The 15,067-nt window shown below is 37.2% G+C and overlaps 1 protein-coding gene across 1 annotated transcript; it reads left to right on the forward strand.

Moving 5' to 3' along the window:
* The first annotated feature begins 13,231 nt into the window (after window positions 1-13,231).
* On the forward strand, window positions 13,232-14,763 carry LOC142623960 (leucine-rich repeat extensin-like protein 4). The gene has a single exon (XM_075797452.1). The coding sequence runs from the start codon at window positions 13,258-13,260 to the stop codon at window positions 14,545-14,547; it is 1,290 nt and encodes a 429-aa protein (XP_075653567.1). The 5' UTR covers window positions 13,232-13,257; the 3' UTR covers window positions 14,548-14,763.
* Window positions 14,764-15,067: the final 304 nt, after the last annotated feature.

Genomic DNA, 15,067 nt, shown 5'->3' on the forward strand with positions numbered 1-15,067 from the left:
AACTTAAATATAATAATGCATTCGCAAGCAATCTTGAAATTGTATCCATTTCCATATCGCTTATGATATATATAATAAATGGGGGCACCTATATATATATATATATATATATGTATGTATGACAAGGGCATTTTGCTGTTCCTAGCTTTTATGATGCCAACAATCTTTGTTACAACTATTATTAAAGTCACGAAATTAGATCCAAATGAAGAAATCATGGACAATGACAAATATATGTTAATCTTTTATATGCTAATAATTGCATGTCAGAAGGTAAAAGGGTACAATGATCACATTTAAGTAGAATTGTCATGATTGATCACAAATCGCTTTGAAACGGAACAAAACCAGCATTGGAAATTACTTTAATAACAATAATAACAAACTAAAAAGGACCTTAATCCATTAAGTCAAATTCAAATGTTTTTTTCTTTTTCTTTTAATTAAATGACTATTACTAAGAAGAAGAAAGCAAAGGCCCCAAGGGCCAATTCATGTGTGATAAGCAAGAGGCAACCTAACGCAGCAACCAAATAAATGGGCCAAAGAAATCGCATGTGTGATAAGTCGTCACCTTGTAGAACTGCCAGGCCTCATATTTGTTTGCAAGGCTTTCGTTGTAATTTCCCTCACTTTACAAGTAAACTAAAATTGAAAAATGAAAGGGTTTATTTTTAAGCCAATTCGAAGCAAAATTCATCAATGTCAACTCAAAAACCATTAACGTAATCACTAATGGTTAAAAACATGTTTGTATCACATACAAAATATATGTAGCGGAAAAATAACAGATCTACTTCATTCATAAATGTTAACATGCACTGTGTAAGTTTCAGAATATAAGAACAAGTGAGTGTACCTTGGAGCGGTGAATTTCAAAACCGAAGATCAAAAGCACTTAAGAACATTTTCAATCTTCACTTCAATTCCACTAATGCCCAAGATGTGTGGTCTCTCAATCAGTTTACAAATGAAGAATGTCAAAATGTCTAACACTTACATACACACCACTTCACGATAGTGTTCTTGTAATTCTCTACAGAAAAATTCTATATATTTCTCCTTTTGTGTCTAACTGATTATCTAATTAGACTGACCTTTTGAGCCTTTTCAATTGGGTTTAAGTATGTGGCTTGGAGTGGGACCAAAAGGGACCAATAAAACAGTAGCTCCAATGGGCTTTAGGCTTTTCTGTCAACTCTTGACAAGTCCAAAGTTACCATTAATTATATATAATACTACTATATAAATATAATTGCACTCTAGGCCTTATTTATAAACTATATCCCAATACTTTATTGTACATACAACCCCTTCATAAAATATTCGTAGTAACACAAAGTCATGAACGTAGACTGCCACTTTGTAAATTACTACATCTTATCGTTGAGTACCGTTTAATCCTTTAATATTATTCATCATATATTTATGAAATCCAATTCCATAAATATATACTTTAGTAACTCCTTACTAAAGTGGTTAGACCTAACTCTCTGAATAACAAACCCATTAAATTTATCTCAATGAAATATTTTATATCTCCAAGAGACTATGAATTTCATCTTGAGAATATATGTTCCATTAACACTAAATGTAGCTGCCCAACATACTAAGGTTTTGACCATTACTTTAAATCTTACTCCTGATATATCAAAGCAACCTACACCTTATGATCAATTTCATTATTCTCTCAGGATTAAGAGTTCATGCAAATATAAGTCGTGAGTTTATTATTCATTTGACAGTCGTTGGGAGAATAATAAATCTCACACCGGTCCAGTTCAATATGTTTTAACTCTTAAAACATATCAACATACCAACTAGAAATCCTCATTTTCATTATCAAGATAAATCATCTTAGTTGATATGTTATAGTCTTCGCAGTGAAATGTCCAATTTCATCACCGACTACGTACTACAATTCTGAGTTTACAAAGAACTTGTGATTTATATCTTCTGTGATTTTTCACATAAATCACATACTATGCGTCTCATGGACTATATGATAATATCACAATATTCATGTTACCATTATTTTTAGATAATAATAAAAAAACTTTATCAAACACAACATTAAGTCATACATAATGTCATACAATAGGATTTAAGGGCACACATCCTAACAATCACATGTATTATTTAAACTAGCATGTAATCTGCATTATATGCGGCTATAAATAAATAAATAAAATTTGTAGATCATATGTTTAGCTATAGTATTTTAATAGTTTTAGGTTGTATTTTTTAGTTTAAATCTCTTTCCATTCCTACTATAGGCCTATAGCTTATATTTTTCTTTATCATGATAATTTCTTGTAATTTTTTGTTAGCACTTATTTCAAATCCTATGTCATACAATTTCAATGAGGTGTTTTGATCCTAATTAACACGTGAATGTTTTTATTTGGGAGAAAGTATTGTCCACTATAAAAACCTAAGATATAGGCTTTTATTTGATCAAAAGAAAAAAGATATAGTCTTTTAATTTCATTTATCCTTTAATGATATAAAATAATGTTTTAAATGTGAGTTTCAATTAGCTCAATTGATTGAAACTATCTCTAAAAAAAGATAAAGTTTAAAAAAATACATTTAAAATACTGGAAACAAGGTTTTGAAACTCGAACCGTAAAAGGGAGAGGTTTAAGGTTTTTGAGGTCGATCCGAGATTGAACCGGGGTCGAACCGTAATGATGTCATAATTAATTTAATAATTAATTAAAGTCTAAATATAGATATTAAATTTATAAAACTAGAAAAATTGACTAATATATCTATATATGTGAGAGAAATTTAATGATTTTCAAGTATATATTTAATAATTAAATAAGAAAGTTAATAAAATAAAATAATAACCATGAAAACATTAAAATTTATGATTAATTTTTGAAGTAAAGTTGTATATTTTTAAAGGATTTTAATTATAATTTTTTTTATTCCTTGTAAGAGATGGATAATTTAATTAAGTAGAATAAAATTGTGTTAAGTTGTTTTTATAAAATAAAATAAAATAATTGCTAAGGGGTTGGACTGCACGGTTCTTGACCGGTTCGTGTGGTCCAACCCCGGTTTTAGGGGTTCACGGAATTAACTAAAAATACGGTTCTTTATGCTTAAAAAACCGGTTTTCATCCCAGTTCCCGGTTTTCATGGTCTGACCTCCCGGTCCGGTCCGGTCCGGTTTCTGAAAACAGTGACTGGAAACACAAAAAAAAAATGGCCTTCAATTAGTAAAATGGGTAAATTCACACCTATTAATAGCGTGTTTGGATTTCTTTTTTCTTTTTTTCTTCTAATTGCTTATTTGTTTAATGTACTACTGTAAGGGCACAATTGCACTTGGACCCAAAGACAACCACGGGCTCAGGCCCAATGAGCCTTAAACAATAAAATTTGTAGAGTGTGGGCTTGAAACCTAGGTTAGAAGTACTGGGAACTTGATAACAGGCTTTTATAAACAAACACAAGTAAATAACGAACGATAATGACAAATGGATCTCCTCGGACTCGAGCCGAGGACTATTTCTTTATTATTTCTCTTTCTTCCTTCAAGATTACAATTTCTTAATTTTTTTTTTCCCCTCCCCCTTTTCTTTGGCCTTTACCCCCCTTTTATACTTCCTTCCCTGATACTTTTTGAACAGTGACTAGAAGTTTCCACCTCACTGTTCAGGGGTCACCTCCCCATTAATGCGGCCAGGGAGGTAGGTACAGAGCCTTTAATGCGGAGGTGGCAGCCTTTACTCTTGATATTTTCTTTAATACTGGTGCATCTAGAAGATTCAGGATGTCCCCTTTTAATCACTAGTCTTTCCAGAGTTGTGCCTTGACCTTTATAATGAAATCTTGAGTTCTCTTGGATCTGTCCGAGGTGAAACTCTCCCTCGGCTGCATCCTCGGACTCTCGGTGTATGGGCCAACTCATAGAGTTTAATCCTGGAGCAGGTCGGTCCTCCATGTTACAGCCCAAAGGCCCATATGCCCACTTGGGTCCTTTTACTCCCCACAATTACAAAAAAGGAGGAGTTTTATTTTTGTGTGCAAGAAAAGCCAAAATAAGCCCAACTCTTCTAGATACACCAGTGTGTGTGTGTGTGTATATATATGTGGCGTTTTGGAAAAGAAATTCATAGTTTAATGTTTATATTTTCAATGTCTTTTCTAGAGAATGACAAAATTTGGCAATAAACTTGGATATGAATTCATAGTTCTACAACTCCATTCAATATCTTTTTATTAGATATGAATTTTGACAAATTTACCATTAGATTATATTTTCTTCTTATATCATTCATACATGCTAAATTTTCAGAAAATCAAAAATAAATAACTATGTCATCAATCAAATGTTTAAATTTAAAAAAAAAAAATTGTAGTCTAAAATTATACATAATAAATAAATTTATGGATTGAATAGTAAATAAAATCCAATTAGCACAAAATTTGATGTGTGTGAACAACATAAAGAATATGCAATCTAACAGTTAGATTTTTTTTTTTTTTTTTTTTGTGAACAGATGATTCATTAAACAACTAAGAAGAAACAAAATGTTCAGGGCATAACCTGTTAGAGAACTCCCCATTGAGGTCATCCTCATACACATCAATCATGTCCACAGGTGGATTATCAAATAAAGAAAAATCAGAAGTCTGACTGAAACTAAATCTAGCTAAACTATCTGCACAACGATTCACTTGGCAGAAGCAGTGCTTAATCCAGGTTCGCTGCATGTGAGAGATCAACAATCTGTAATCATCCAATATAGGAGAGATAATATTGTTAGCATAGGAAGAGTTTTGCAACACATTCACAATGGATTCAGCATCTAATTCAATGACAAGGCCTGATTTATTAAGGTTTCTACATATCAAAAGCCCTTCCCTCAGCCTCCAAAGTTCTGCTGCAAAGCTAGTAGTGGCGCCAATCTTCTTGCTAAACCCTCTAATCCACTGCCCTTCAACATCTCTGATGACCCCTCCACAGCAAGCCAACCCGCTATCCCTATCCACCAAACCATCTGTATTAAGTTTAACCCAACCTTCAAGCGGCTTCTCCCAACAAACACCTCTTAACACCTTCTGCATTGGAGCTCTTGGAGTTGAAACACAATGCATAAACTCCAAGGCTTGGTTCAGAATATCCCCAGCCAGGTTTGGGTTTCTCCTCTTATTACTAAACACAACATTGTTCCTACTTTTCCAAATGCTCCACACAGCAAAGGGAAAAACAATTCTCTAAGGGGGATTAGTAGCAAGAAAGCTTCGGGTTTCCCTACCATTAAAAGACAACCATGTCTGTAAGTCACTTCTCCAAAAGCCATGGTTCATGGATGATATCCCCAGCTTATTCCACACAAGCTTTAACTGAAGGCAGTCATGGAAGCATGAAGAATGGTTTCCGACCCTCTGTGGCAAATAAGACATGAATTGTCTTGAACTATTCCCCTTCTTTCAAGGCACGCCTTGACCCCAATACTATTATGGGCACACATCCAAAAGAAGGTTTTGATTCGAGGGAGAGTTTCAGCTTTCTAAATCCATTTAGCTAAGAAAGAAGGTGCATCCAAGAAGCCCAAAGCAATTTTGTAAGCACTTTTCAGCTCAAAGGTGCCTTTAGGTGACTCTGCCCAAGCCAAGTAATCAAATCCTCTACTAGTAAGAGCAGTGGGGGTAGCTAGAATCATAATCTTGATATCATGAGGAAGCTCAAAAGGAATTTTCAGCCAGTCCCAACCCATGTCCACCATAAAGTCCTTAATTTCCAAGAGGCTTACTTCCTGAGTAAGTGGCCCTTGAATAAGCTGTCTTAAAGAACCTCTTTGAGTCTAATTACTATGTCAAACACTTAAGCTACTATCTCTGCCCACCATCCATCTACTACCCTTATTGAAAGTGCCCATACCTTTCTTCATTGCAGCCCAAACCGAAGAGCAAGGAATGTTATTTGCATTTTGGGCATTGCTTCTCCTTCGGGTACAATATTTCCTTTTCAACACTTGGACCCAATGAGCCTTTTTCTCCGTGTTAAATCTCCAATTAAGCTTAGCAAGAAGGGCAACATTCCTTCCCTTAGCTGATTGCAATCCGAGACCCCCCCTTCTTGGGTTTGGTAACCTTCTCCCAACCAACCCAATGAATTCTCCTTGTTGTATCAGAAGACCCCCATAAAAAGTTCTGAAATTATAGTCTTGGGATGAGGAGCCAGGATGCTTAAGAGGAAATCCAAGATATTTTCCAAGAAACCAAGAATGTCGCACATCAACTCCCTAGTATCCCTATCCACATTTGGAGAAAAATAAACTTTGGACTTAGCCTCACTAATCGTCTGCCTCGATAAGACACAAAATTCATCAAGCACATCTCTAATGGCTGAACAATTAGTACCATCAGCTCTTGCAAAGAAGATAACATCATCTGCAAACATGAGATGAGAGAAGTCAGGGCCACTTTGGGAGGCCTTAATTGGATGCCATAGCTTTGCACTACATTTTTCCTCAATAAGCTGGCCTAAGAAGTCCATGCAAAGAATGAAAAGGTAGAGAGAGAGTGGGTCACCTTGCCTAATCCCTCTCGAAGGAAATATAAGATCCATAGCTTCACCATTAAACAAAATGGAAATGGAAACTGTGGAGACATAACTCATGATAATGTCAATTAAATCAGAAGGGAGGTTAGCTTTATGAAGAGCTTCTCTAATGAAATTCCACTCTAACTTGTCATAAGCCTTCTCCAAATCAATCTTAAGTGCCATATATCCCACTCTACCTCTCTTTTTCCCAAGGGAATGGATAATCTCCTGAGCAATGATAACATTGTCAACTCCCTTCCTTCTTGGCACAAAGGCCGCTTGAAAGGGAGATATGAGTTTATCCAAAAATGGTCTCAACCTAGTCACAATTATCTTTGTCACCACTTTGTATACTGTGTTACATAAACTTATGGGTCTAAAGCTACCCAACGTTTTTGGACCTTGAGTCTTAGGTATAAGAGTAATATGCGTTTCATTTAGATACTCAAGAACCTTTCTATCAGCAAAGATCTTTTGCACCTCCCTAATCACCGATCTCCCCACAATAGGTCAAACCTTTGAAAGAAACCCGCATGCAACCCATTCGGTCCCGGTGCCTTAAAAGGTTTTAACGACCATAAGGCACCTCTAATCTCATCTTCAGAGGTAGCACCACTAAGGATCTCCTTTTCCTCCTCCGTAAGCCTCAACTGCCAATGAGAGATAGACGGCTTTGCTCTAGCCACAGAAATCAGGGATGTGGAGTAAATCCCTTCAAAACCACTTCTAATGAAATTCTTAATATCCTCCTCTACATTCAGCCACAACCCCATAGTATCTTTTATAGCCAAAATTTGATTCCTTTTCCTCCTGATTAGGGTCGAAACGTGGTAAAAAGCCGTATTCCGATCACCTTGGATCATCCAATTAACCCTAGACTTCAAGGCCCAAAGTTCCTCCTCCTGATTTAGCACAACATCTAGCTCATTAAGAAGCTCTTTCTCCAAATTAAGAAGGAAATTTGAAGGCTTATTTGCAACAGCCCTCTGAATACCATTAATTCGAGCCATCAAATTCTTTTTCCTTGTAAAAACATTCCCAAATTGATTTTTGTTCCAGGCAGAAGCTTCCCTAGAAAAAGTTTCTAAGGCATCAGGTAACCCAATACTACCTCCCCAAGCTTGAGAAACAATGTTTGGAAAAGTTGAATCCAAAAGCCAGCAAGTTAAAACCTAAAAGGCCTCTTTTTAACTCCATTCACCCTCGGCAACAACTCCATCAAGACGGGACAATGATCAGAATGACTTCTAGTAAGGTAGGTGACCCTAGCCTCCAGATATAATAAGCACCAATTGGGATTGACAAAAAATCTATCTATTCTTTCTTGGATTAAGGCTTGAACTTCTCTCCTATTAGTCCAAGTGAAATGAGGACCCGAGAAACCAATATTCATCATATTACACTTGTCAAGACACTCTTTAAGCAATAAAGACCTATTGACATTCACTGCTCTCCCCCCAAATTTATCGTCATCCAACAAGGGTTCATTGAAATCCCCTACTATGACCTAAGGCAAGCTGTGAAACTCAGCAACATTCATAAGGTTATTCCATAAAATCTGTCTCTCTGCATTTCTAGGGCTAACATACACAGCAGACATTAACCAAGCAACGTTAAAGAATCGTACCTTAACCATAACGTGAATTTCTTGCTCAGTTTTAGCAAGTAAAGACACTTCCACCCGGTTCGAATTTTACAATACCCATAAACCACCAGCATATCCGATGGTATCAATATGAATCGCCCCATTAAACGGAAGCCTGTCCGTCAATTCCTTAGCTCTGTCACCCCCAACTTGGGTCTCCATAACAATTAGGATCGCCGGATTATGGTTCTAAACCAACTCTCTAATTTTTTTTTGAAAGGAGGGCTTATGGGCACCTCTACAATTCCAAATGATGAGATTCATAAGGAAACAATGGATAAGAATTAGGTAATCATCAACAGGCGGCATTGGCTTCGCCGTCGCCCTCAAGATCCATTCGGTTCGCAATAATACTCCCATCTTCATTCCTTGAGCCATTACATACAGTTTGAAGAGCACCATTAGCCTAAGGACTTGTACCAACTTGGTGGAGAGTTTCTCTAGCAATCACCTCTCCAACATGCCCTCCATCGGCATCACACTGCAAAACACACACATTGGAGGAAACTGAAGTAGGCTTCCCCACCACAAGAACGTTGCTTCTCCCCACGCCACTACCTTTAATTCCAAATTGAACCATCCCATGGTTCGAATCGGGTAAGCTCCTCTCTCCGCCAGAGTACCCTCGAAAATCCCCACAATCACCATCTCCACCGCTATTACCTATCTCGGACCGAGCAGAAGCAGTAAATTGGAACCCATTAAGAGCTCTCTCGCATGTCTCACCATCACAAATCCCTCCTTTCTCCAAGTGTTTCTCTACGTTACCCTTCAGTTGCTCACCAAGGCGTTTACTACCTACCCTTCTGTCCACGATGCTAAGTGAAGAAAGGTGTGGAGCCCTTTGACGCGCTAAGGCTTTCTTACCCTTCACTGAACTCTGAATGGGTGGGCTTTGTGCTGAAGGAACTCGGGTGGACCTACAACTTATTGGTTTAGGCTCTTAGGTTTGGGCTGGACTAGGTTGGGCTTGGTACTTATTATCTTTCACTATATTCTTAATTGCTGCCTCTACTTGGGCCTTCTCTAACACCCTTGGTGGGGACAACTTCCTCTTATTCTCCTTTAATGGCCATAGGAGGATTCGACCCTACCCCCCTCTTGCATGCTTATTGTCTCCAAATCAATAAAGCCATTGGGAAATCCAGGCTTCCCATTTCTTTGGGTATGTGGGGACCTTCCATACTTCTGTGCTCTTGTACCATTCCTTTTGCGAGCCACCATAACCCACGGACAATACGTACCATCGCGCACTACCTCCTGCTCAGCATCATGCACTTGACCATTGGGTCCCATGCCAGGCTTTGGACGATTATCATCACAATTTTCATGTGACTCTACTCCCGTGCTTGTTCCGACTTCCATATGCAACTCCCTGGACGACAACTCTTACCGGATAGTATATGGACAATTCTCCTTTTTGTGGCCCATTATGCCACATCCAAAGCAAAGCTTTTGGATTCCTTCATAGCTCACTGTTTGTTCAAGCTTCCCTATCATGACCGCAGTAACCAAGGGCTTTTCCACATCTATTTGCACACATATTCTAGCAAACCTACCTCTTGTCTCAGTTGCAGTGAACGTATCCACCCTTAGAACATTACCAATTGCTCTTCCAATGTGTTGTAAAGCCTCCGCGTAATAATATTCAATAGGTAATTCATTAAGTCTAATCCAAACTGCAATAGAAGATACATTTGCCGAAGCTAGCTTAAAGTTCGGCTCCCATAACCTAATAGACAGGAAATGGTCTCCCACACACCACGGCCCCTTTCGCAAGACATTCTCAAAGTCTTCTTTCAGAGACAGCCTAGTGAGAAAAAAACCATGTCCTAGGTCCACACAATCCAATCTTCCTGCTGGTTTCCATAAAGCAAGCAGTTTGGATCGAAGGAAGCTAAGCCCAACAGCCCTGCCATACACCTTAACAATGAGGGCTCTTGCCCATGGCCTTCTAATATGCTGCTTAAATTCCTTGGAAAATTTGACAGCCACAATGCCTTGCCTGAGTGTCTCCACATCTTCATCTGAGTCAGCATCAACACTAGCATCATCCTCTATTTCATCCCAAAAGTTAAAAGCTTGAGTGAAAGCCCCTGGGATTTCCCCGACTAACTTATCCTTAAAGGACAACCCCTGTTTCCAAGAGTCCATGGCTTGTCTCAAAGAAAAAGGGCTTGAGCTTGGACCCTCATTGAAACCCGCATGGTTAACATCCTTGACCTTCTTCTTGCTGAGCGCAAGTTCATCTTTTTCTTCGCAAGAGAGAGAGCTATCGAGAGCCATCTTGTTGAACCGTTAACTATCTATAACAAATACCTAGGCATTCTAGAGAGAACACCCCATTAAATGTATTCCTCAAGAGAATTCAATAGCATATCTTTTTAACAGTTAGATTTTCAAAATATATAGTTATGTGAATTTTTTCAACCGGAGTTGTAGACAAACATTATCATTCAAAAAAATTACTAATAATGCTCATCTAGTCATCTGGCATATTCTTTTTGGATTTTTTTTCCTCCTTTCTTCTTTCTTTCTTTGTGCTGATTACAAGCAATATAAGCAGAAAAAGGTCCGCTGAGGGACCCTATTACTAACCCTTTATGCTTTAATTAGCACTATTACTTTTTTCCGTCTGTGACCAATCGAATTCATATTAAGTGCTTTGCTGATTTTCTCTTGGTGCCACTTAGTTTCAAAATCTACCTCATTTTTTTTGAGTTATTATTTTCCAACATCGTGTTTTTAATCCACATCGATCTCTGACGGTGTACAAGGTTGTTGTTGACAATTGCTGACCTTATCATTCTTAATTAAGTGATTTGGTCTTTAAGAGTTTGGTATTATGGACTTTAGGAACGACATTCTAGAAACTGATGTATTGCTTTGTATTGTAATCATTCTTTTAAATTGACTATTACATTGAGAGTGACTCCTTGTCTTGGGACTGCTTCTATGTTTCAGCTAACTTGCCATTAAGCATGGCTGCATTATTTAGGCTCATATACAAGCTTCATATTTTGCTAGACCTGTCTGACTGGCTTCCTCTTAGCTAGGCCTAAACTTCATTCTTTGCATTTGTTTAGAGTTGGAAACTTGGAAATGCAAATATAATTTCTATGATTTCTGGCTAGGTTCATTTAAATTCTCTCTCAGTGCGCTGTGTGGGACAATTTTCTATTATATCATGATTAATTTGTCTTCTCCTTCTTCTATGTTAGTGGTCATTGACTTCATATCTCTCTCTCTCTCTCTCACAAATATCAACTCTCAAGTGGGTTCTAATTAATTGAATTTCAGATCACAAGAAAAAGAAATTTGTGTTAATTTAAGCATGCTTGAATAGACCACGCAACTGAGTCATAGTAGCTCTTATTAAAAAGCCTACCTGCTCGCTAGGTGACTTAACTCAGTCTATGATCTCAAGTATATATAATGTTTGCTTGGAAAAAATAGATGGTGTAAAATACACACATTCAAATGTTTTCAAAATTGGCTCTCTCCCTTTTTGCTTTTTCATGGAACCTCTTTATTAAATTTGGGAACAATACAAGAGTATATGTAAGCATCTAGTTCATCAAAAAAAAGAAAAAAGAGTATATGTAGGCATTTCTTTCATAAAAAAAAAATTATATATATATATATATACGTTGGCATTTCTTTCTTTTAGGTTTTTAGTTTATTTGTTTATTGACGATTTTTTAAAGCCTATTTACTAATTACTTTAACCAACTTTCAACAAATAAACAAATAAATAAAGTGTTCATTCAAACCTCCATATTTAGGTTTGTCAAACATGCATAAACCAACTGCTGTAATACTAAAACCATGGAGGCACATTGACCGTCAATGTGCCTCCATGGTGAATTTAAAATGTCGGTTTGGGTTCATAAGAATCAAAACACTACACAAAGTCAGTGGTTTAAATTGATAGGTTCAGATTGAAAAGACTGCTAACTTTCTCATTGTAGCCTTCCTTTCTCTTCAAAAGTAAGCTTAATCCGACCAACTATGAAATAAACAAGTCCAAGTGGCAATATAAAATGCTTTTATGAATTTTTAGAACCATTTACTTCGTCAATGGGTGTAATATATGACTCCAAAAAAAATATAATGGACGTACAATAATACATTATATAGCTCAATTCTGTTGTGAGATCATAGTCTCATTATGAATCTCCAACAACCATGACATGATGTATATTTTTCATGACTTTCATAATTTAAGATGGTGAGCCTTGTGGAAAACCAAACAAGATCCAAAAATATCCTCTAGGCCTTCAGCTACTGCATGGGGGTCCCATTGGTTAAAACTTAAACTACTAAAGTAGATTGAGTCCCATCTGATGATTGACAAATCAACCTCTGATTCATTTCCCAATTCATTGTTGAATGCACCGGCATTAATTTAAGATATGTCTAACAAGTTTTACTTCTGAATTCTGATGCCTGCCTGCCCTTGTCTTGGGTCCTAGAAAACTATTTGAATTGAGAGTCTGAGACTAGGGACACCATCAAAAATCTTTGTCAAATGATCCCACTTTGAAAAATTACAATTACTTGTATAGCTGCAAAATATTTGTTATAATTTGTTGAATAATCCAGCCTTAAGTTGAACCAATATAACAACCCAAACAGGTTTAAGAACCGTGTATTTGGTAAGATCAGCTACCAAACTCCATTCCAACTTTCCACAGGAAACTAAGGCCATGCTGGTGCATTACAGTGAGCCATGCAAAAGAAGAAAAGCTTATAAAATATATACAGAGAGGAAGTGTGAAATGTGAACATTCGTCTAACCTTCTTAATAATGAGTCAAATTCAAATATAAAACATATTAGTACTTCTGTACTCCAATAATTACAATACCTCACTCTACCTACAAAATAATCACAAGGAAAATGAAAACGGAGATATAGTCAAAGTTTGATTAAACCCTTTAACTTAAACACCATATCTTATGCTATGAATCGCTATCACCATCATAACTTCCTGTTTACCCTTCTATAAATCAGGGTCTAATTGCCTCAAATATCAAACAAGAATGAACAACCCTATACCAATACATGGCATATTCTTCCAAATGAAGGCTAACCCACTTCTCACTCTAGCCCTTTGGGGCATCTTCTCTCTCATATTCCTCTCCAAGCCCTCTCACCAAGCTTCAAACTTTCCACCACCACAACCACCATTCCCAAACCCAAGACTCCTAAAGGCTTATACTGCCCTCCAAGCATGGAAACACTCAATCACCTCTGACCCAAAAAACTTCACCTTAAATTGGTGTGGCCCAAATGTCTGCAATTACACTGGTGTGACCTGTGCACCAGCCCCAGATGACCCTCACGTTCTTACAGTGGCTGGAATAGACTTAAACCATGGTGACATAGCCGGTACACTACCAGAAAAACTAGGCCTCTTGACTGACCTTGCTTTCTTCCACATAAACTCCAACCGCTTCTATGGCACTATCCCTGATTGCTTTCGCTACCTTCACCTTCTCCATGAGTTTGACATTAGTAATAACCAATTTTCTGGTCCATTCCCTTCGGTTGTTCTTTACATTCCTTCACTCATATTCCTTGATATCCGATTCAATGAATTCGAAGGAAGCATCCCTTCACGCCTTTTCGACTTGAAACTCGATGCTTTGTTCGTCAACAACAACAAGTTCCAAACATCTTTACCTGAAAACATAGGCAACTCTCCAGTTTCAGTGATTGTTTTTGCCAACAACAACCTTAATGGTTGCTTGCCTTCGAGTTTGTCGAACATGAAGGACACTTTGAAAGAGATTATACTAATGAACAGTGGATTAAAAGGGTGTGTGCCCCCAGAGATAGGGTTGCTAGACAAAGTGACAGTGTTTGATGTGAGCTTTAACGAATTGGTTGGTGCTTTGCCTGAATCAATAGGGAAAATGAAGAGCTTGGAGCAATTGGATGTGGCGCATAACAAGTTGTCAGGTGTGATTCCACCGAGTATATGCATGTTGCCTAAGTTGCAGAACTTTACCTACTCATATAACTATTTCTGTGGTGAACCACCCATGTGCTTGAAGCTGCCTGACAAAGATGACAAGAAGAATTGTATTCCAGATAGGCCATTGCAAAGGTCACCAGAGGAATGTTTTTCTTTCTATGCGCATCCTGTTGATTGTGGTGCATCTGGCTGCTCAGTTAGAAGTCCACCGCCACCGCCACCACCACCACCTCCACCTCCTCCTCCTCCACCGCCGCCGCCGCCACCTCCACCGCCGCCGCCACCACCTCCACCACCGCCAAAGAGGCACTGGTCACAACCCCCGCCAATGCCTCATTATACTAATCCATGAATGGAGGGAGATAAATGAGATATAGAAAGTATTCCTCCAAAAGAGACTAATTAATTTCATGTTTGATTTCTCGTGTATTAGGTATTTAGATTGTTCTTCACATGAAATTAATCTACCTTATGCATTAGATTAAATATTTTATATTTAAAGCTGTATTCAATGTAACCTTTGAGGTGATAATTTTTAATTTACTAAATAAAAAATAAAATTCTAATTTGTGAGATGAATTCTTTTTATTTTAAGTGAAACTAAATCTTATAGTTTAAAAAGTAACCAATTAAAACTTACAGTTTGAAAAGCTAAAGATTAAATTCTCAATCCATATGAAAACTTAAATATAATGTCCTTCCACTTAAATGGGTTGAAATTTAATTTGTTATACTTTGAAACCTATAAAAAGTTAATTGATAATCTTTAAATTGCAATTTTACCTTTCTTTTTTGGGTAATAATTCAGAACTTTCTTGTCTTATTTCATGATTTCATTTCAGTGATGCATGAAAGTGTGGATGTTTCTTTTC

This window comes from Castanea sativa, chromosome 2 (genome assembly GCF_040712315.1).
Source record: "Castanea sativa cultivar Marrone di Chiusa Pesio chromosome 2, ASM4071231v1".
NCBI classification, from domain to species: Eukaryota; Viridiplantae; Streptophyta; class Magnoliopsida; order Fagales; family Fagaceae; genus Castanea; species Castanea sativa.